The sequence below is a fragment of the Apostichopus japonicus genome, chromosome 21 (assembly GCF_037975245.1).
Source record: "Apostichopus japonicus isolate 1M-3 chromosome 21, ASM3797524v1, whole genome shotgun sequence".
NCBI classification, from domain to species: domain Eukaryota; kingdom Metazoa; phylum Echinodermata; class Holothuroidea; order Aspidochirotida; family Stichopodidae; genus Apostichopus; species Apostichopus japonicus.
Window position 1 is genome coordinate 718,442 of NC_092581.1, and position 24,749 is coordinate 743,190.

At 37.6% G+C, this 24,749-nt stretch overlaps 1 protein-coding gene across 1 annotated transcript in view; it reads right to left on the reverse strand.

The window, feature by feature from the left end:
* LOC139962906 (uncharacterized) overlaps positions 1 to 24,749 on the reverse strand; it is a 33,645-nt gene that overhangs the window by 5,523 nt on the left and 3,373 nt on the right. Inside the window, exons 4-12 of the mRNA XM_071963300.1 lie at positions 22,276 to 24,208; positions 21,114 to 21,209; positions 19,540 to 19,769; positions 18,540 to 18,626; positions 17,330 to 17,484; positions 16,992 to 17,149; positions 16,042 to 16,169; positions 13,233 to 13,316; positions 235 to 12,912 (exon numbers count right to left, since the gene is read on the reverse strand). Coding sequence (XP_071819401.1) covers positions 12,865 to 12,912; positions 13,233 to 13,316; positions 16,042 to 16,169; positions 16,992 to 17,149; positions 17,330 to 17,484; positions 18,540 to 18,626; positions 19,540 to 19,769; positions 21,114 to 21,209; positions 22,276 to 24,208 — 2,919 coding nt within the window. The 3' untranslated portion in view covers positions 235 to 12,864. The remainder of the gene's footprint in view (positions 1 to 234; positions 12,913 to 13,232; positions 13,317 to 16,041; positions 16,170 to 16,991; positions 17,150 to 17,329; positions 17,485 to 18,539; positions 18,627 to 19,539; positions 19,770 to 21,113; positions 21,210 to 22,275; positions 24,209 to 24,749) is intronic.

Here is a 24,749-nt window from a genome sequence, read left to right on the forward strand (position 1 = left end):
TATACCACTGTCTATGTCATGTGTGATGTGTATGTTACATATACCACCATCCATGTCATGTGTGATGTGTATGTTACATATAGCACCATCAATGTCATTTGTGATGTGTATGTTACATATACCACTGTCTAATGTCATGTGTGATGTGTATGTTACATATACCACCATCTCTGTCATGTATGATGTGTATGTTACATATACCACTGTAATGTGTGATGTGTATGTTACATATACCACATGTTACATATACCACACTCTAATCTTAATCTTATTTTTTACATTTTTTAACAATTTATTGTTTTGATGATGTCATTAAAACACTAACTGTTTGTACAAGTTTCTACTTTACAATTCATGTGTTGATAAGTAATTTGTATACTTTAAACAGTTAATAGTTGTTTTCCAGTTCAAAGTTAAATGTCATCAGTGCTTGTCGTGCTGCGACAGTTTTGAAAAGTACCTTTGGAGTGGTTATTAATCTTGAAATTATTTTCATACATCAAGGAATGTTAAATTAGGCAGTCAAATGTTTCCAGCGAATGGAAGTAAACTACTTCTTGAAGTTGGAGCATTTAGTGACTCCATTATTTGACTTTTGGCATATTATTGATAACCGATGGCGTTGAAACCATTATTTTACGTTAATGCTGTCCGTAATGTTCATGTTTATTGATCAATCTTTGCATGTTGCAATATGTATAACCATGTACAATAAGATCTTATCAGATATTCACAAACTAGACCTATTGGGTTCAAATACTGATTTAGCAACATGAAGGTACCTCAGAATGAATGTCTCCAATAAAGGCACATGGTGCTAGCTCTGAGGTAAAAAGACCTAATTAAAGGCACATGGTGCTAGCTCTGAGGTAAAAAGACCTATTTAAAGGCACATGGTGCTAGCTCTGAGGTAAAAAGACCTAATTAAAGGTAGATAGTAGTAGCTCTGAGGTAATTAGCTCCATTTAAAGGCACATGGTGCTAGCTCTGAGGTAAAAAGACCTAATTAATGGTAGATAGCAGTAGTTCTGAGGTAATTAGCTCCAAATAAAGGCACATGGTGCTAGCTCTGAGGTAATTAGCTCCAATTAAAGGCACATGGTGCTAGCTCTGAGGTAATAAGCTCCAATTAAAGGCACATGGTGCTAGCTCTGAGGTAATTAGCTCCAATTAAAGGCACATGGTGCTAGTTCTGAGGTAATTAGCTCCAATTAAAGGCACATGGTGCTAGCTCTGAGGTAATTAGCTCCAATTAAAGGCACATGGTGCTAGCTCTGAGGTAATAAGCTCCAATTAAAGGCACATGGTGCTAGCTCTGAGGTAAAAAGACCTAATTAAAGGTAGATAGCAGTAGCTCTGAGGTAATTAGCTCCAATTAAAGGCACATGGTGCTAGCTCTGAGGTAATTAGCTCCAATTAAAGATAGATTGCAGTAGCTCTGAGGTAATTAGCTCCAATTAAAAGCACATGGTGCTAGCTCTGAGGTAATTAGCTCCAATTAAAGGCACATGGTGCTAGTTCTGAAGTAATTCGCTCCAATGAAAACTACATGGTGCTAGCTCTGAGGTAATTAGCTCCAATTAAAGGTACATGGTGCTAGCTCAGAGGTAATAAGCTCCAATGAAAACTACATGGTGCTAGCTCGGAGATAATTAGCTCCAATTAAAACTACATGGTGCTAGCTCTGAGGTAATTAGTTCCAAATGAAATCACATAGTGGTAGCTCTGAGGTAATTAGTTCCAATTAAAGTACTGTACATGGTACTAGCTCTGAGGTAACTAAGTCCAATAAAAACTACATGGTGGTAGCTCTGAGGTTATTAAGTTCCAAATGAAATCACATAGTGATAGCTCTGAGGTAATTAGTTCCAATTATAGGTACATGGTACTAGCTCTGAGGTAACTAAGTCCAATAAAAACTACATGGTGGTAGCTCTGAGGTAATTAAGTTCCAAATGAAATCACATAGTGGTAGCTCTGAGGTAATTAGTTCAATTATAGGTACATGGTACTAGCTCTGAGGTAACTAAGTCAAATAATAACTACATGGCCCTAGCTCTGAGGTAATTAGTTCAATTAAAGCTACATGGTTGTTAACAGCTTGGTAATGTTTGGAGTTAGCTCCAAGCTTGACAGGCTTTAACACCATTATGTCCGACCGTTGTTCAGTGTTGCTAATATTGCTGCCTGTTGCATGTCAAGTTCACTGATATGAAAATTACTGTGAGAGGGGTGGAGAGGGGGGGGAGATTGTGTTTGGGGTCAAATTGACCCCTTCCCCTAGTTTTGTGGTCCTAGAGTAATAATTTTATGCTGTCAGAATAAGCATAATGGTGAACACGAACCAGTTAATAAAGCCTTTTGTCCAATTTAGACAGAAATATGCAACAAGGTTCATTTTATGGGGTTGGTGAGTGGGGGAGGTGGTAATTGTGGTTCTCGTGCACATGTGCAAATACAGAAAGCAGCAGAGGTTGGTACTATAGGAAACAGAGAATTGAAAGGCTATTTGTTGACCATATGCTAAACCATGCATTTGACTTAAGTTTTTATATCTTCACCCACCCACCCACCCACCCACCCAACATTCCCACCTTGATTGACACTTCTAACCAACTCTGCTTATTCCTTCCTCTTAAGGGTGCATTGGTATAGGTATTTATAAGCAAAAAGTTATACTGTTAGGTTATGAGAATTTTGTTGTAATAATTTCTGTATATAATGTATGCATGTTTATCTATTCCTCATGCATTCTTTTTTGTTTTTTCTCTTGATATATTTTAATATAGCTGCATTCTGTTAATAATAAACAATACAACTCATTTATTCTCATTCAGGTCATAGGTCAATAAGGTATAGATGTATATATGAGTGAGGATATGAAATGGTAGTAATTAATTTTAATTATTCTAAGGAGTAGAAAGTGCATGGAAAAATAATGGCAGATTTATGGAAATGCGTATGTACAGAATTTTGGTTTCTAAGTATTAGTATATTTGAGTTTTATTGACAGTAAATACAATAACTGTTAAATTTCATTGTTTGCTGAAAATCTTGCAAAAGTTCCCTCATCCATTTATAGTTACTTTAACATATTACCTGGAAGATATGCATGTGTACTAATGGTCCTAATTCTCCTATTCAAGTATGAATTTTTTCCTAAAGTTGCCTAAAGTGGGAGTTGAAAAGTAACAAGACTACGAAGGCAAATTGACTAATCAATATGTGACAGATTTATTATTCTGAAAGAAAACATAAACTTTCTTGCTAGCGAACAGGGCTATGCTTTCCTTGGCCTGTATTTTAGCATTGTAGTTGACCATCGCAATGAACAGTATATTACTATGTGGCAATGGCATCTCACAATAAACTGTATGGTTGACAGTTTAAATTGCAATATGTGGCAAGTTTGAAGCAGCGATTTCAAAACAAGGATTAAATACAATTGGCTGTGTCTTCTTCAAGTGATTCCAGCCTGAGTTTCTCCAAAGGATACCATTGAAGTAGCTTGTACAACTAATTGATAGGGATAAACCAGTCTGTGTTTACTTGTGCGGTACACATCTTGTTAAGTTAAAATTGTGCAATGCTTTAACCACACACCTTCTCCCCTGACCTCACTGCATGACTTCCATGAGGCCTACTTGTTTTGGTAGCCTACAACATATTCTTGGATCAATAAGTTCAGCTTAATGTGGCAACTTGAAGAAATAAGAATTAACCTCTATATTCTGTGATCCATTGTACGAAAAATAGTTTGTCAATTTCTTGACATTGGTTATGGCAGTAGATGACTGTATGCTTATCATGTCTAAACATTCCGTTTGTACTGATGCCAAGTTTTTTCTCGTCTTTGTTAACATTATCCTTTTTCTTACTTTGAATTCCAGAGCAGATAAAGGTTATTATAAATTTAAGGAGTAAAGATTTTTTGGTTATTTGTTTTAGTTTATACTAAGTTTTACTTAAAATGTAAAAACAAAATGACCACATGACTGGTATTTCTGTTCAGTGACATGCACAGGATCTTAAAGGTATGTGTGGGGATGAGGGGGGGGGGTCATATTCTAAATTTTGGTAGGGGCATGAACTTTTATGGAGGGGTTGCAGGCAGATAAAAAAAATTGAATGAGGGGTATGGCTAGAAATGTTTTAGATGTCAAATGGTACAGGCTGAGGCACATTTAGAGTGTAACTAGTGAGGGCTAGGCACAATGTGGTGCTGATATTGCTTTGAATTTTGACATTTATCCCCAAAATGCATGTTTGCTCCCAATTGATAATGGAAGTGGGGGGAAATTCCCCTGTGCAAATTACTATTACAAGTACATACCTGGTTGCTATAGAGAAAAGTACCCATGGATACAGATTTTGAAAGAAGAGACATAAGTCCTCATGGACCACCATGCCATCCATAGAGTACCTCTCAAGAAAACCCCCACTTCCCCCCCCCCCCAACACAATAAATAACACCTTTAATCAGATGAGCTAATGAATAAAGATAATGACAATATTTGGTAAGTTTGGAAGTTTTATATTTGAACGATATGAAATAAACACACATGGATTTTGTGACCACACTTTTACATACACCATGATACCTCTGTAAGCATATAAACATATTAGCTTGATTGCAAAAAACTTGTCCAGTAAAAGGGCCAAGGAATAACAAGAAACATTTAACCAAATAAAAGAGGAAACTTCTGAAAACGAAGCCTTAAGGCTATATTTGATACAGCCACTGACTAAATAAAAATTGCCACCAATATCAAACTTTGGAAGTCTGTCAAACTGACCTTTGTACTGTTCAACAACATACAAAGAAAATACCCTCTACCATATATGTTGGAATAAAATATGTTGCTTCTACGGTGAAAAACATGGTCAGAAATCATCTTCTTTACTGGAAAATAAACATGACTTTCAGAACTCAAGACATGTACAGCTGGATGCTAAATTCCTTCAACAGTACATCTTTTAATACGGAAGTCCCAACCCTGTACCTTGTAACCCCCCCTCCACCCCCTCCACCCCCTCCAGCCCCTACCCCCTTGTCAATTCAACAAAGGCAGAGATTGGAGGAGGTCAATAGCAATGATTCAATTCCCAAAACACTGGTGAGTCTGCTCATAAGTCAGTTTCAACCCATTTTGTCTCTTCATGGTAGGTTGACACAACCTCTGACGTGGATATTAAAGACAGACCATTTTAATTTGCATAAATATCCCAATTGTCTTTTCATTTTCTTCTCCTTTTCTAAGAATCTAAGTTTCACAAATTGACCAAATTGACCATATCAACCCCACAAAGTGCCTTATCAGACAGCAGGGGATGTGTGCACTGGGCATGAGAAGACCTAAAGATTGGATTATATACAAACCATGATGGGGATCATAAACGTCTTACAAGGGGGTTGTTATGCTATCTATAATCCAGATGTTACTGATCCCATATTGAAGAATGAAATCTGTATATCTACATAAAAGCTGTGCATGGTATGAGGATGCTTCAGACTAGATTCCTTCAAGTGTTTCATGATCAAACAACAGTGGAACAGATAATCTGCCACTAGGTAAACATGGAAATTACATCACAACATACATTGATTGTGGACACTTAAAACTGAATAACACTCAGTTGATACAGTAATCTATCACATTAAGAAAAAATCAAAAATGATGATGATATGGGAAAAAAGAAAAGAAACATGAATATAAAAGCAGGGAGTAACATCAATATTGTGCAAAAGTGCAAAAGTATGAAATTAGTACAAAAAAAAAATATTTCCATCAGATTACAGATTGCAGCATCTTTGTATAAATCCAGCTGGTTGTGGATTGCAGCATATGTGTAATGTTATCGTCTTTTTAGGCAGTAAATATCCCAGAAATATAACCAAGGGGGGGGGAAAGGGGGGTGGGGGGAAAGGACAGAATCTTTCTTCTTCTGAAGATTCCTGGCGATAACAATTACCCGATTTCCAGAAATCGGTAAAAGTAAACCCCAAATATCCTAACAGTGAAAGGAACATCTGAAATTAACTCAAAGGATAATGACCTACAACCTCAACAAAATATGTAAAAAACATATCATAAACAAGAAAGGCAACAGTCCAACACTTGCCTCTTCAGTATCTTAGAAGTAAACTAACTACTGACATGTAAGTTTATTGGCATAGGAGAGCCCACAGTCCTGTCCTTCATATAAGGCTAAAACATAACCTTAAAAGGCTTGATATGTGAATTATGCTGTGTTTTCATACTGATTAGGTATGGCAATGTCACTTCTTCAGAAGTAAAATCTGAACAAGCTCCATTTGAAAGAAAAGTTATTTTGTTACTAAAGAATAATCGTGCAATATACTCTTAAAAGTAAAGTGATTAATTAATATTTATCCCAGCAGTGAAACAACCCATATATGTTGGACTTGGACCAAATGATGTCCTTTTTCCCTGTTCTTGTATAATATATTCTATTTGAGTGAGAGAAATTCAAGTGGGAACGTTGATTTGAAAAACAGTTTTCCAGAAGGCTTAATCCTCATCTAAACTTAGTGAAAACATCTAAAAAGTTCACCTCCTTGCTGTGCAGCATAACAAGAAGTGAGGTATAGTAACAATCTGAGCAAAATGATACACGAGTTACACATTCTTCTCTTGAAGGGTAACATCACTACCCTGTGAGGTATACTAACAATCTATGCAATATGATACACAAATTGAACATATGAGTTACAAATTCACAGTTGAACATTAACCTTAAGTCAAATTCAAAATGGAAGCATTATACCAAAGCAGGGCTGACATACAGCCGTAGCAATACAATGCCATTACATATAACAAAATTACCTAAAGCTTTTACATTTACTAAAAAGAATGTCCCTCCTTGATATTTCCCCTCCATAGCCTAGGATCCCATCCCCTCCATAGCCTAGGATCCCACCAACATTTGTCTCATTTTGTTCTCCAGTATCTGTTTTTTTTAGAACAGTAATCAGTAACGTAGAACACTATGGTTCCATTGCAACTGTGTCAGTAACACAGAACTTGCGTTCGGAGATGAGTTAGAAGTGGTTCCAATATATTGTTCAAGGAGTTGTATTACAATGATATTTATTGATTAGATGTGATCTCACCAGTTTGGCAGTAAAACACCAATCTGTTTATGTTGTAAGCAGCAGCAATAGGAACAATACAGTCTCTCAAAATGATGTGAGTCTAGATCGTTAGTAAGATTTTATGACTCTAGATCGTTAGTAAGATTTTGAATCTTTCATGAAATCAACTGATGATTAAAGTATGGTACTGTTTGTTTATAATTTGTTTGTTTAGAGACATCTTTCTACTATTAGTTAAAATAATCCATCCAATTCAACTGTCATTATGTTTGAGTTACATAAACTTTCGTTTTTACACAAGTTAATAAGAACCCTTGAGAAAAACAGCCTCTAAATGATAAAAGATAATTCCTGTTCAAGTCTTAACTTAGTTGCATGTTAAAATGCAGAACAGGGAACTGAACACAAGCAACAAAGCAGCCCATTTTGTGCTCATAATTATTCTGAATGACTCCACCTTCCATTCGGAGATACCTTCATGGAACTGGATTTGTGAGGCACCCACATATTACACCTAACAGGTATTTCTGTATGCCAAATGCACAATTCTTACATAAACATTTTGTGAGAGTGTGACAAATGGAAGATACGGTCAAATTTGACCTAAGAAACCAGAGACCTCACACATACACTTTGACCTTAGAAACCAGAGACCTCACAAATACTTCTATAACGTACTATGCTCTACATCAGAATCTTCGCTCCATGTTAATTGAGAGAACATAAGTATGAGTTCACATTTCATTCATACAAATTAAGGATAAATGATTTCCACCAAATCACAACATTCCATAAATATTTCAGCAGCATTTGTTATGATGGACGGTATGACTGGAATGCCTTAAATCACACCACATGTGAATTATTTCAAAAATTAATGAAATGATAAAAATAGAATAAAGAACCACCAAATTGATGTTTAGTACTGATAATGAGCAAAACATATCTTCCAGTTATTCTTTTTCAGTGATACAAAATGTGACTAAAGGGACAAAATTCTTCACACAGTTGGGGTTTATAAAAACATCCATCACTTATGTCCCATAATCGAAATAAAGCAAACCCTATTAGACCATTGCAACTTTCAAAACAGTGCATAGAAATCTGTCAGGATTGCCTGTAACTGACATCAATACTTCACTGTTCTATGCAGTAGTAGACACTAAGTTAACTAGGATGGTCCATACACCAATGACTTGGTCTAACACAAGAATAACTTAAACAAGAAAAAAAAAGAAAATGAGTTCCCCCAGAGAGAAATGTCCACTTACTCGTCAAGTATCTGTGCTTCATAACTTTTACCAGTAACATTCCCACCTTCTTGAAAGCAAAATGAATTGTGAATTGACTGGTTCTCTCCCTGCAGGGGTTAGTTAAATGATGCAATCAGCTGAGCGTGAAACAATCAACTAAAATCACACTTTTAGCTTTCTGTTCACTGATTTGACGTTAAACCTATCAATGGATGCATTGTCATTCTTGAGTTTCATTTTGAACTTTGAATGACACACCTATACATTTTGCTCTATCCCAAACACCTTAACATATAGAATATTCTATATATAGCAGATTAACTGGTGCTGAAAATCACCATGATGACATTGTACATATATCAGTTTTGCATTGCACTTGTTTTTTTTTTTACTTTCATTTCCAGACCACTTTCTACTTCATAGGACAACCAAATTATCTACCTAGAGACAAGTCAATTCCGATTTCGGACAAGCAAATATTCCACAAGTATACCAGCGCTACACTTTCTCAACAAATACATAAGACTGTTAATCCTCCACCATGCTTGCTTTGACAGCCACCAAACAAATCTTGCACAAGAAAACCAATAACAAACTTCACCACATCAGTTGTAATTTTTCATCATAAAATATTGTAAAATTAACATCTCTGATAAATTCTTTTACTCTAGTCTATGTTACTTTATTGACCATCAATTCTTTCATAGTTTTATACAAATCGACAACTGTACTATCTTTCCACCTCTATCAATACACAACCGTATACATTCATCTATGTTACAACATTTCAAATATCACCAATAAACACCAAAACAAACCACAGATTCAAGAAACTACTTGATTTAGAACATTGTTTCTCCAACAACTCCCCTCTCTTACCAGCCACTCTCGAGGGCATTTCCTAATAATCAATATCCGTTCTATAAATAGATACAAACTCATAACCTTTTGATAAATTAAATATGATTATGTATCAGCCAACCTAAAGATAATCTATTAATAAAACCATCAAAATTAAATGTTAAAGAAGAATGCTGAAAGTTCATGATAACAGTTTAACCTGTGTGCAGCATATACAATATATACTTTACACATTTACTGAGTTTATGGACAAGAAATTAATTAGGGGTGACTTATTGGCGACAAGAACTCTATCTGAATGATTGTCAGTCACTGATGTGATGAAGGGAGGGGGTGAGGGAGGGTAACTTAACTGGAAGACCCACACCTGGCCACTGTCACATCTTGGCATGAATTTTAGGCTTCATTTTTATCTTTTTTCCCCCTCCTTCAATTTGATGTGGGTTTTGCTAAACTCATAAAAGTATAACAACCACATTCCATTCATATAGTACTGACTGAAAGCAGTGATGAAACAATACTGATAAAGGGAAGAGGCTCATAGCAATAGCAAACTCTTGAAAAAATATGCAACCGCAATGCCCCTCGCCTGCTCCAAGAAAAAGAAAAAAAGAAATGAATAATTAAGTAACTTTGTCCACATGTGCAGTATTTTTCTGAATTCCAATTTCAAGAGGATGGGTTAATGTCAGGCTTTCATTTGTAGTACAACAAACACACAATGATAATCTACTACATAGTCACGTCTATGTACAAAGTTTACCATGCACATCACACAATGATAATCTACTACATAGTCACGTCTATGTACAAAGTTTACCATGCACGTCACACAATGATAATCTACTACATAGTCACGTCTATGTACAAAGTTTACCATGCACGTCACACAATGATAATCTACTACATAGTCACGTCTATGTACAAAGTTTACCATGCACGTCATCCAACAATACTTTACATCATACCACAGTTGCTCCTTTTGTATCCTATTTCAGGTATTGTCTTAATACCTTTGAAATGAAAGGCTCAGACCTATGTACCAACCTAGACACTTAAGAACTTTGGTATGAAAGGCTGAAACCTAGCACCATAGAGGCTTAACACCTTTGGTAAGAAAGGCTGAAACCTAGCACCATAGAGGCTTAACACCTTTGGTAAGAAAGGCTCAGACTTACCAACCTACACCATTAGTTCTTTCAAAGATCTCTTGATTCTACCTCAAATAATTTCTACTTTACAAAAAACATCTAAACTATACAACAATCCAAAATTCTTGCTTCTGAATTCTTACAAAATCTCCCTGGTACACAACACACCTGATTCTTACCCAACACTCTTGATTTCTGGCATAAACCATTGAATTTTGATTCCATTCAGAGACCTTTGAACAACTGGGATACAATTTAGCTGATATCCTGCTGATTCTTACCCAACACTCTTGATTTCTGGCATAAACCATTGAATTTTGATTCCATTCAGAGACCTTTGAACAACTGGGATACAATTTAGCTGATATCCTGACTTCTGGCTAGATTGTTACTACTCTTCCAGTTGGTTCCCAACACTCAAATTTAACTCTCTAATTTAATCCTTGGCTTCAAATACTTTGATTTTAACAAATCCATTTTCCTCCCATCTTTAATATACTCTTTAATTTGGCTTCACATATTCAAGTACATTCCTCCCCATGCTTTGATTCCATCATAAAGACTTTCAAATTTGGTTTCAGACACTTGAATTTAGTCCCCCTTGTTTCTGGGAGATTCTGATTACAAATAAGGCCGGTTCATACTCCAATATACATATCAGGCGATACATGCAAAAGAACAATACATGTTCAAAATATAGAAAGCAATAAAGATGTTTTTATCATATATGGTTCCTTTACATCTATAGCCCATGATACATATTTGGAATGTGAATCTGCTTATAGTAGGCATAAAAAGTGACAAAGAAAGAAACAAAAGTTGATATTTGCAGGACACATTCCGGTCCCTCCAAAAAATTTCAACTTATTGAATGTTGTGAAAAACATTGACAAAAACCAAACAAACCTTGTTATCAACTATTTCACCTTAAACCAATCTTTACCATTAGTATCTGGTAGTGGTTTAACATTCAGAAATTGCACTGGGAGTTTGTTTGCAAAAAGGCAAACTATTTTACAAACAGTTTGGAAAAGTATTCTCTCAGCCTTTTTAAAATTAAAATTATTTATGTTTACAGTTTCTATTTACAATCATTTTATCTTTTCTTTTGACAATTTTTCTTTTCTTTTCTTACTATTTTCTTTTCTTTCCCCCTCCCCTTCTTTTATACAAAAGCAAGTGAATACTTTGGTTTCTAGCATCCCTACTATACTTCCACAATATAGAACATGGTTTGTATTTCTCTGAACAAGGAACACTTTCATATTTTCAATATTAACTCCTTCATTCTTTCCTTTCCTTTTCCTTTCTTTCTGTTCTTGATTTATATTTTAGTCACCTAAAAGACTAGTTTATACAAGCTTTACATACTCTTAATCACACTTGTCTCTCCCATTAGGCCTTATATATGGTACTTTACTACAACCAGTTCCTCTAACATGTAAATCAACACCAATGTAGGCCTGTCAGATCTTATAAAGACTCATTGAATATGCAAAGTGTGCCTCAAAGCAACTGCACAACAAACAAAAGTTTCTGAAGCCTTCCTTCTTAAAGATTAGATTTTCCTAAACTCTGTGGAATAGCAAGCACACATACTAATCCAGTTATTTGGCACAGTGGGCAGAAGACTTAATGTTATTAATGTTGACCTGAAACTTCTTGTCCATGTTGGCCAAACTTTTAACCTCACAAACATTGTCAGTTTGAGAAGGGTAGACCAAGCCATTTGTTGACACCTTTGCTACACCAGCACCAGAATTAAACTTCAACATTGCCTGTGTTGTCCTAATCACCGCCCAAGCCATCACTTTTTGCCATACGATATGAAATTCTTATCTCAACTTTTCATTATCTCATATTTCCCACCCAATATCATTCAATAAATAATCAGGTTTATTGTAGGCATGTAGTGAAGGATCCATATGAATATATCTGAAATGTACTGAGAATCCAACAAACTTTCATTCTACTTACTGCCAATCAAAGATCAAAAGAAAGGAGAGGGTGGGGCGGGGGGTATGGGAGAGGGTGGGAGGGAGGGAGGGAGGGAGGTAGATAGGTATACAAATGAGTCCTGAGCAAAATCTTAGAGGTTGATTGCAACATTTCGATGTAATGGCAGTTAAGTTTCATTCTGTTCCTTCTACAAAGAAACATTCTTTGTTGGCTACAAAGTTTACCACTGCACAATGGTTTGGGAACAAATATGGTTTGTAAGTATGCAAAACTTAGTACCACAAAAAAATATGCCAAAAAAAGCTGAGATTCCCATCTAATGCAAAATTACATATTCTAACACACACACTTTCTTTTGTTTATGATTTAATGGTACACCCCCAACAGAGACATGAAAAATTATGTCATATCACTTGAAAGAAAAATCTTGAAAAAATCTTGAGTTTTGAAAAAATGTTGTAATAGGAGTTGTAAAAACCTGCCAGTAGAAAATGGAATCATCTTTAAGTATATTGACTTGCCGTCAAGACTGTATCAGCTGGAGGGAATAGGCAGTTACGAGAAGCAGCATCTGAAAATTTAAAGATAAGAGAAATTCAAGGTTAATACCTGTCATCAGTTATAAGGAAACAAAACCCAGTACACCACAAAGAGAGGGAAAACTTTTAAGAGGTATATTAGTGTATAGTTTGTAAGAAACTTAACTTATGCATGTATCTAACACATTTGCCCACTGACTAAGTATAACGCTATGCTGCAATACCTAGCCTACCCACCACGAGGTGTTTCTGCTATTTCTGGCATTTTCATGCCTAGCAGTCTTTGCGTAGAGCATAAATTTACCCAAACTGACTAAGCGTAACGCTATGCTGCAATACCTAGCCAGCTTACCTTTGAATATGGATCAGGATGTGTTGTGATGTCAAGGATATTTACACCTGTTTTTGGAAGGAACTCCATCACAAATCCATTTCCCTGAGAATGATATGAGGACAAAGTAGTGATGATAGTGTCTGTTAACAACAATAAAATACTTGCCTATCGAAGTGGCAATGTTATACGTGACGACAAACCAGAAATTGAATTGTTGCACATGTAAATATTACATAAATACGAATAAAATGAGCAGCTTACAAGAACGAAGATAAATTAAAATGCTTTGGTAGCTGCATTTGCTGTGCTAGCCACTACACAAAGACCAAAAACTGAGGGCCTCCAGCTTAAGGAAATAAGGTAATAGCGTTGTGCGGGATCCCGGTAGTCACGTGAATACCGGTATCTCGATCCCGGTATTGACTAGTCCTGATCACAGTGCAATGTGTAACTACTACCGGTATTGGGAAAACAACCGGTTATTACATTCGTTTCGGTATCATTCGCGGCAATCCCGGACATAATAAAAATATCTACGTGTTACTATTTGAAATAAAGAAATGAAAACACGTTTATTTCTGGTTTCTGTGTTCTTAGTTTGAATAATATCTGATCAATTTACGTACTGGCCTAGACCTTAATATTAACCAATCAACTTTTCACGTAGTAATTTGGACCTAGGCTACACTAAATATCTAATGTTACTTCGGCTCAGTATGTTGCAGGATCTCAAAGTTATTCTGAAATTTGTGTTTTTTATTCTTCCTTCAAACGATGATTGTGAAAGTTCCCATGTACAAAATCTTACCCTTATGTATTTCACCTCATTTTGGTTTAATAATTATACAATTTCATAAATTTTGAGCCAAAACTGCAGGGAATATATCCAGTTCAAATCCATCTTCGCCTGGGACTGTATATTATTAGGGTACGGTACTGATACATACAGTGCAGTACGGTACTTGATGCTGTAATGGAATGGATTCGTTTAGTAATGCGGGGGGTTACACGATGTCATTTATAGTTATCTTTGGCGACTTTTTTAATTTTAAGAACTTTTGTAGGAAAGATGGATATTGTAGGTATTGAAAGTATATTTTGTGGAGAAAACAGCAGCCGAATAACGATATAAATAAATCTGTACTATTCTCATGTATGTAAGTTTATAATCCCGTATTTACATAGCCCCTATGTTACATTCTTCTTGTCTGAAGTTCCAAACACGTGGTGACTTGATAGTTGAAAACTTTTCATTGTGAACTTTTGAACTTGAAGGGTTGCCCTATTCCAATATCATGGAAAAGTGAGGAACCCCCAATTTCTGTTTGTGTACGGATTACAATGATGTGATAAGGTAAGTCTATCTTATCCAACTAAGTAACAGCGAGAGGGTAGGTCTACCTTATCCAGCAGAGTAACAGCGAGAGGGTAAGTCTACTTAATCCAGCTGATTAACAGCGAGAGGTTAAGCCTACTTTATCCAGATGATTAACAGCAAAGAGTAGGTCTACCTTATTCAGCTGAGTAACATCAAGGGGGTAAGTCTACTTTATCCAGATGAGTAACAGCGAGGGGGTAAGTCTGCGAGGGGGTAAGTCTACGCTATCCAGCTGAGTAACAGCAAAGGGTAGTTCTACCTTATTCAGCTGAGTAACAGCGAGGGGGTAAGTCTACTTTATCCAGATGAGTAACAGCGAGAGGGTAAGTCTACTTTAGGCAGCTGACTAACAGCGAGAGGGTAAGTCTACTTTATCCAGATGAGTAACAGCAAAGAGTAGGTCTACCTTATTGAGCTGAGTAACAGCGAGGGGGTAAGTCTACTTTATCCAGATGAGTAACAGCGAGGGGGTAAGTCTACGCTATCCAGCTGAGTAACAGCAAAGGGTAGGTCTACCTTATTGAGCTGAGTAACAGCGAGGGGGTAAGTCTACTTTATCCAGATGAGTAACAGCGAGGGGGTAAGTCTACGCTATCCAGCTGAGTAACAGCAAAGGGTAGTTCTACCTTATTCAGCTGAGTAACAGCGAGGGGGTAAGTCTACTTTATCCAGATGAGTAACAGCGAGAGGGTAAGTCTACTTTAGGCAGCTGACTAACAGCGAGAGGGTAAGTCTACTTTATCCAGATGAGTAACAGCAAAGAGTAGGTCTACCTTATTGAGCTGAGTAACAGCGAGGGGGTAAGTCTACTTTATCCAGATGAGTAACAGCGAGGGGGTAAGTCTACGCTATCCAGCTGAGTAACAGCAAAGGGTAGGTCTACCTTATTGAGCTGAGTAACAGCGAGGGGGTAAGTCTACTTTATCCAGATGAGTAACAGCGAGGGGGTAAGTCTACGCTATCCAGCTGAGTAACAGCAAAGGGTAGGTCTACCTTATTGAGCTGAGTAACAGCGAGGGGGTAAGTCTACTTTATCCAGATGAGTAACAGCGGGAGGGTAAGTCTACTTTAGGCAGCTGACTAACAGCGAGAGGGTAAGTCTACTTTATCCAGATGAGTAACAGCAAAGGGTAGGTCTACCTTATTCAGCTGAGTAACAGCGAGGGGGTAAGTCTATTCTATCCAGATGAGTAACAGCGAGAGGGTAAGTCTACTTTATCCAGATGAGTAACAGCAAAGGGTAGGTCTACCTTATTCAGCTGAGTAACAGGGAGGGGGTAAGTCTACTTTATCCAGATGAGTAACAGTGAGAGGTTAAGTCTACCTTATCCAGCAGGTAGGATCATACTATCCAATTACAAAGGTATGGGACATCATACTATCCTATAACAAAGTTACGGGATACCCCTCATAAGGGGAATGTTTTTTAGACAAATCTGTGATGCATACCTCCGGTACAGGACTGGTTGGAACTCCATTCAAGGTGACTTCTTTGACATGACATGGTCCACTCAGGTGACATGACATACCAGATGGTCCTGGACTTACATGGCACAGGAAAAGCATAGTACCAAGAGCTGATGGAACAAGTTCACAAAATGATGCTACTCAAGAGAAACACTGATCGTATTAGTAGCTTGACTAAATGTGATGGAAGGAAGAGTACACTAATGTGGTTGTAGTAATAAACTGCAACTAGTTCTATTTATTGTTCATAATTTACCATGTCATAATATCTATGCTTCAACTCTGCACCTTGTGGTGATTTTGAATATTTCACACTGCCATTAGATCTATGCCTTGTGATGACACCACACAACTAATGCACTGCTTTACACATTTTACAGTGACTCCATACACTTTACACTGATCCATAGTGGTGACTCCATGCAGTTAACAATGCCATTACATTTAAACCTAATGGTCACTCCATAAACTTACACTATCATATCTACAACTTATGGTGACTCCATGCAGTTAACACTGCCATTAGATCTATGCCTTGTGGTGACACCACACAACTAATGCACTGCTTTCACACATTTAACAGTTACACCATACACTTTACACTGCCATTTAATCTAGATCCATAGTGGTGACTCCATGCAGTTAACACTGCCATTAGATCTATGCCTTGTGGTGACACCACACAACTAATGCACTGCTTTCACACATTTTACAGTTACACCATACACTTTACACTGCCATTTAATCTAGATCCAAAGTGGTGACTCCATGCAGTTAACACTGCCATTACATTTGAAACCTAATGGTCACTCCATAAAACCATATCTACAACTTATGGTGACTCCATGCACTGTGTGCTAACATCACAAACACACCTTGAGGTGACTTCTATAACATACTCTAACACATAGTGAGGACTCTATACAACTTACTTGGACTGAATGGAATCTTTGTTGGGTCAAAGTTGAACTTGATATGATGCTGAGTAGACTCCCGTATCCTAAAACATCTAGATGGCAAAACTGAATGTACCAATCTGGCTGTTCCCCACATGTACTGAGTAATGCCATACTCTAATTGCTCCACCATTCTGAAAGGCAATATGAAACTCAATGGACCAGTCTGCTTTATTAACCACACATTCTCAAATTCCTAATTTCATATGTTGCAAATTCATGACTCATTTTCAAATTCCTGACAATCTGTATTATTCATTTTTCATTTCCTATAAGTATGATAGCACGATGGAGAATTAAACTGATCCACTCACCTTTGTTCATGCTTTTGGAGAAGGTCCGACACTAAATACATTTTATGTTGTTTTGCTAGAGATAACGCTGAAGTGTTCTCCTGAGATGTCTGGCCCCAATCTGCACCGTAATGTAACAGCAGTTGAACCACATCAACGTGGCCTTTACGACTGGCCTAAGGTTACAAGAGGCACCATAGAAATCATGTTAGGCAATGAACAATGAACAACTACTGGATACAACAAAACTCAGCAGTTGGTAGCATTTTTCAAAGCTTATTGACAGATACACTAAAACCACAATTGGAAAAACATTCTTACTTGTAATAGTTTGGTGAAGCACAAACTTTAAAAATGTTCAAATTTCAAATCTAAGATGAAAAACAGAAATAAATGTTTGCATACAAGAAACTTCAACATCTTTCACATTTCTGTAAATTAAAACCCTAACCTATTCCATTTAATTTAGTGGTTGCAAAGTTTTGTAATGACATTAAATGGATTGGCTCACTACGTAAAATGTATACGGCACAAATTCTGCTCTGCATATTGCAAAGTTTTGCATCTCAAGACTTGGTTTTTTACACTAATATACTAACATCCCTAAAGTACCTTCATCTGAGCTTCTACCTGTAAGTCAGGAACAATTTACCTAAATTGTCTGAGGCATCGATTTAAAAACGTCAACTTTATGACATCACCCTTTAGCACTCTATAACATCACCCTCTAGCACTCTATTGACAACCTCAACATTTCTAACGCCTATATTATAACTTCTAGCAGGCGAAAACTGCACCGAACCGACATGACTGCGACAAATAATCTGTTGGGTGGCAGTCAGGTCCTAGCAATTTGCGCAAACTTTGCTCACGACCTGACCAGGATGCGACAGTCAGTCCTCATCGTGACCAAATCAGGGAATATCAAGCATGTTTGATATTTGTGGTGGCGTGGGGAGCCGTCATGTCGCAGTTGAGCCAGGTCGCAGCAGTTTGTGCTGTCCACGACTGATTCTAATGGATAGTCAATGAGGAATTAGGTGACAGCTGCAGAATGTCAAATGGTGGCCCCCATATGGACTGATTAAACTGTTGGGTCACGTCGGGTGGTGCTGCTAACCTATGATCTGACACAGCCCCGACTTGGTGGCCACGACTCATTCTCGACGAGTAGTCGGGGAGAGTCCTGTCGGGTTACTGTCGGGTCGGTGCAATTTGCGCCTGCCTTTACCTTTATGAGAGCTGTTTCCCCTGAAGTATTAGCTAAATTTACAAATGCTCCAGCCTCTAGGAGAATCCCAGCAGTACATGTGTAACCCTGTTGAGAAAGAAGAACATGATGAGGACATATTTACTCAAAGTAAATGTAAACAATTAATAGATTGGTTGTAGAAGGTTGGGTGGTTTCAGAAGTTCGCATGATAGAAGGCAATATTGCTTTGACACTTGCAGCTTCACATTAATTTACATTTAAAGTTAAGGCATCTATAGCGGCCAATAAGAATGCTGATATTTATAGCATGAAACTTCTAAATGCAGAATAGAGACCACAGCTTGAATTAATGACAGAAATTTGACCACTTGGGGCACTAGGGTCTTGTTACTGACCACAACAACTGCTCTACCCCTTCAGTCAGTCAAAATATTATCATATATAATAAGTCAGACTGATTGATCCAAAGTCTTAAAATATTCTATAAATACAAAGTGTGGAAGAACAAAGTGAAACCTAAAGTTTTCTGACATTCTTGTCCCTGTTTTTCTCTCACTTTGGAAAGTGCCCTTCCAAATTTTGAAAATTGTCTGATTGCCTTTCTGAAAGCTGACCAAGTTGCTATCAATGGTATTCTCTTGTCCTATATCGTTACTTAGCACTGATACAGATGGATACAATGTACAACATGTGAAGTGAATTCACCTCCAGGCAGTCAGCACTCCTAACATAAATCAACGTCTACCAAGTTTTCTGATATGAAAGTTTACTGCTTTTTTTCCAAAATATTAAGCGGTGAATTCTAAAGAATTTGTAGCCATCAAGGGTTTTTCCCCCCTATTCATTTGTTTTACTGCTTCTGAGAAGCTCACCATACCTATTGTGTGTTAGAATAGGAAGTCCAGTCACTTTGACTGATGAGCCACTGATGTTTTAAGGGTCAGTGCAGTTTACATGGCCACAATATGCAGTCAATTTTGTGCACCGCAGTCATTCTTTAAGAATCTTTTCGACTCACCAGTTCCGCAGCTATCATTAAAGGTGTGACGCCATTTTGGAGCCTCACATCAACAGATGCTCTGGATAGGATAAGTTTCTTAAGGATTTCATTTTGGCCTCCCATGCAGGCGAGTACAAGGGGTCTCTGGCCTCTACTGTTTGGACTATCTACTTGAAGGTTTGGACAATGCTGAAGAATTGCTTGGACCAGATGAAGATCTCCTTCTGTGATTGCCTTACACAAGTAATCTGAAATATGTAGAAAGTTGGGAGTCTGTTAATACCAAGGGTACTATATGGTGGTTGAAAAGATCAAGCTAAATTCTAATATAACATAGAGACCTGCCTGGCTTTTACAAGAAGCAGCCTGCTATGGTTCATTACTATACTGAAATCAGCAAATAAACTACTTCTCATCACATTCTACATACAATCCTTTGTATTATGGACATTGAATTATAATTCTTCTTCAAAAACATGAGTCACTGACGGAATAGTTTGCAGAAGGAAAAAAAGCCTCAGTTGCCTCTAAACAATTATGCTATTAAGGTGTAGTGCACTTGCTATGAAAGTGTCAACGTTTCATAATATATAGTTTTCTTCAAAATGCCATATAAATAACTTCTGAATTTCTAAGAAAGAAAAAAACCCACAGTCCACTTAAAATTAACATCTGACTTTCGATAGAATAGTAGGGACAAAGACTTGTGTGCTGCTATGAAAGCACGACACTGATAAATTAGCCTTAGATACTGCAAAGTCAGAAAGAAGTAGTTGTTTGGTAAGAAAGTGAAATAACATAACCATTAAATACTCTTCTTGGCCCATCCTCCCCCTGCACAACTAACGACCCCATCATCCTTACATTCACATTCGACCTATGTACCATCAACTAACGACCCCCTCGTCACTACATTCGCCTTCCACCTACATTCAATCAACTAACACCCCTCATCCCTACCTCCACCTTCCCCCCTACATTCAATCAACTAACACCCCTCATCCCTACCTCCACCTTCCCCCCTACATTCAATCAACTAACGACCCCTCATCCCTACCTCCACCTTTCCCCTACATTCAATCAACTAACGACCCCTCATCCCTACCTCCACCTTCCCCCTACATTCAATCAACTAACGACCCCTCATCCCTACCTCCACCTTCCCCCCTACATTCAATTAACTAACGACCCCTCATCCCTACCTCCACCTTCCCCCTACATTCAATCAACTAACGACCCCTCATCCCTACCTCCACCTATTCCCCCTACATTCAATTAACTAACGACCCCTCATCCCTACCTCCACCTTCCCCCCTACATTCAATCAACTAAAGACCCCTCATCCCTACCTCCACCTTCCCCCCTACATTCAATCAACTAACGACCCCTCATCCCTACCTCCACCTTCCCCCTACATTCAATCAAGTAACGACCCCTCATCCCTACCTCCACCTTTCCCCTACATTCAATTAACTAACGACCCCTCATCCCTACCTCCACCTTCCACCTACATTGAATCAACTAAAGACCCCTCATCCCTACCTCCACCTTCCCCCCCTACATACCATAAAATGAGCAAAGCAACTGATTACCTTCATCTAAAGTTAAATTTTTATCAATAAGTTCCATCGGTACTTTATTCTCATCATTTCTCGGTATTTCATTTATACTGTCAAATTTCCAGGAACCTACAAAAAAATAAAAAGAGAGAATTAAAAAGACATTACTAGTTTCATTGCTAAGATTTCAATTCCTGTAACATGGAGCTCTATCATTCCAAGATGCTCTGCTAATACGACAGATGCAGATTAGCAAAGACACACTCATGTTTATCATTTCAATTTGAACTGTTTCTTCGAAAGTATAATAAAACTAATTTGAGTGTTGCCACTATTTCTAATTTAGAGGATCTTTGATATATCAATCAGGGTTATTGAGTTCTGTCATTTTTTCCCAAATTGGGATCACATTTCCAAGAAGACAAACCAAGGGCCTCTAGAGTGCATTAACCTGGGACCATATGTCATTTTCATATCATTCACACTACCCTTCAATTTACAAATCTGAGATGCAGGCGTGATGTGAACAGTACTGAAATGGACGAACAAGATTTCAATACGAATTCAAGTTTATCAATTTTAATTTAATGTTTGGCTAAACCTTTTGGATTTTAACCATCTAGATTGGCAAGTTCTGAAGGACAGATGTAAAAGTTTCAATATATGTATTATTTTGCTCTCTCTGTTATGTTTCCCCGTTGTAGTATGAACAAGAGCTGGCAAGAGAGATTTGAAATGCCCTCTATCCTGCTACATTGTGATTCATACCTTCCTTGTGTGCTAAGGGAGACAGGTGGAGAGAGGAGGGAGGTAAAGTGTATATTGTATCAATTGACAAATTGATGATTGGTAACAGCATCCATCACACAAAGTTAGGTCTCCAATAAATGTCCTAGCACGCAATGTACAGTGGGTCTGCCGATATCTAGTAATGGAGATCCTAGCTGTGAAACAAAAGGTATTACTGTCAGTGCATCCACAGTACTACAAAGAGAAGCTCTTTCACAAGATATCATTCTCACTAACAGGCCTCATTATCATTTTGTTGTTTATTCTGCTTAGAAGTGCCTCCCAGTGTAGAAGGTTGGCTAAGTAGGACGTAATGAATTTTAGTGAAAGCTTGACATTTTATGACTTACATTATTACCAAATAAATATCATTTTATTGGAAAAAAAAAAAACTTTTCCAATTTACCTCCTGATATTTTCTTTTTCTTTTTTTCTTCTGATTTCTCATGCAGCTGTTTCTTCCTTGTATCCTGGTCTTTGCTGCCTTGGAGTTTGTCAGTACCTTTTTGTGGAATCTTCACATTGTTATTCTTCTCTTCATCTTTCCTGCCATTTTTGGACACGTTTTTCGATTTTGAAACCTCTTTATTTTTCTCAACGACTGAAACCTTCTTAGGTTGTTTACTTTCCAAATTGGTAGTTTTGACATGTTGCTGTCTATCTTTTTGAAAACCTGTCAATTTCACATTACCCTTAACATGAGCCGTTTCTTCCAAATTAGACGGTTTACTGACATCTTTACTTGCAGCGAAGGTATTTGATTTCAGTTTTCCTAACTTCTCTTTCGATTTTTCTTTATTAACACAACTTTTCAGCGAATCAAATAAATTATTGCCCTCATGCCCGTTTCCACTTTCAGTGCTGTCAGTGTTTTCTGCTACTTTTGAAACAGTTTTGCAAATATTTTTTGGGCTAGCCAATTTGGTAGATTTTTCATCCTTTTTGTTCTTCGATGTGACATGTGATCTCGGTGAAGTGTCAGGTGATTTTTGCACAACATCAGAAACTTTTCCACCTTCATCAGACCCTCGTACTCCATCACCTGGAACCACTTGACTACTGCCATCACTTTCTTTTGCTTCTTGTGATTTGGCATTCTCTCCTCCGCCTTGTTCCACAGTTCCATCTTTGGTGATCTCTTCACTGGGAGATGTGACTGGACCACTGCCAGACCATGGCCACACCAGACTCGATGCTTCTGTAGGTGATTTCACTTCACAGGGTGTCATTTCTGATTCTAATGGCTCAGTATCTCTTTCTTCCATGCTTTCTACCTCTTTTTCTGTCTCCCCCTCTCTTGTAGCATCTATTTCCTTTTCGGAAATCTCTTTCGATGCCTCCATCCCTGAAAGAGTCAAAGAATTTTTCGATTTTGTGGCAGTTTCTTTATTGGAAATTTCCTTGTCCTCCAAGGAGGACAGCAGTTGACCTACGTCAATCTTAGGTTCTTCCGATCCAGAATTCCTCTGTTCGTCATCAGTGAAGGGTGAATTTGCGGGAAGAAAATTGTCAAAAAGATTCCCAGTTAAATTTGGTAGCTCTTCCATATTACCCAGAGACTGGGACTTCAAAACAGTTTCCAGCACAGGTTCTACGGAGGTTAAGTGATCTTCGATACTGTCAGGAATATCCAAAGATTCCTGCTTTGTAACCGAACTTGAAGCAGCTGTTGTGTCTCCATTCTTTTCATTATTTTCACACGACAACCTTTCTTTCTGCAAAGAAGATGTAACGTTGTCTGCTAATTCTACCGGTTCTGTCTTCACTATGAGCAGATTTTCACCTGCAGTTTGGTGATTCGCAGGAATGAGTTGTGAACTAATTTCTACATCCTCACCTAATCTTGGAGATTTTGGTTCAGTTTTTATTATTTCCATTTCACTTTCGACAGGAGGATCTACCACCTCTTGTTTTGCTTTCACAGAGGAATCAGGAATGATATCGACAGGTTCCTTTTTCACGTTATTTACATTGTGAATAGGAGAGTTTGCCCTTACGACTGACGTCACAGAGGCAGCAGCAGCAGTGCTTGGCGGCGGTGATGCTAAATCTTTGGCAAATTGATCCCATAAAGAAGGACTTGGTTCAGAGTTGGAAAAGGCGCCTTCCTTGCTTACCGATGGATTAGCACTTTGGTCAGAATGGGAAAGTGTTTTTGTAGATAATGGTGTTGTCAAAGTTTCAGAGTCTGTGTCCTCATTAAGACTAAATGGGTTTTTTTCCAGCATCTGCTCCAGATCTGGGCTCAGAAATCCCATACCAGGTGAATGGCCAGGCCGACTTGACTCAAGCATTCTGAGTGAATCTTGTTTGGGTTTTGAAGCTTTGGTAACTTTTGACTGTAAATCAAGAGAATAAGACTGCAAGGATTCAAAATTTCTCCTTTGCATTCCAGAGAAATATTTTATTTTCTCTGAAAGACACTTGATGCCTTAAACACATCACACATGGAGTGAATGATAGGGGAAAGAAAATACACTCATAGCTATTACTTTAATCATCACAGTGTTATAGACACTGGAATTATCCTTGAAATATATAATCAAAGAAAAAAGTGATACTTTCCTCAGAACTCTTGACCAACTAAGGATGAAAAGTCTGCTCACTGACATTATCACTATATTTCATACTCCTACAGTAACAGACTGTGGTCTTTGAGCCAATACAGTGTCAACAAAGGACATTGGTTGTTTTTAGAACCTTTCAATATTTCATGACCATTACCTCTTCCCACTAACTTTAAAGCAACCTGTCCCAAAAATGTTCTGTGTGAATGTGATGGGGCATTCTATTATAATTATTATTATTATTATTATTATAATTATTATTATTATATTCTGGCCAGATTGTGAATCGTTGGCAAACAGTTAATAACAATAC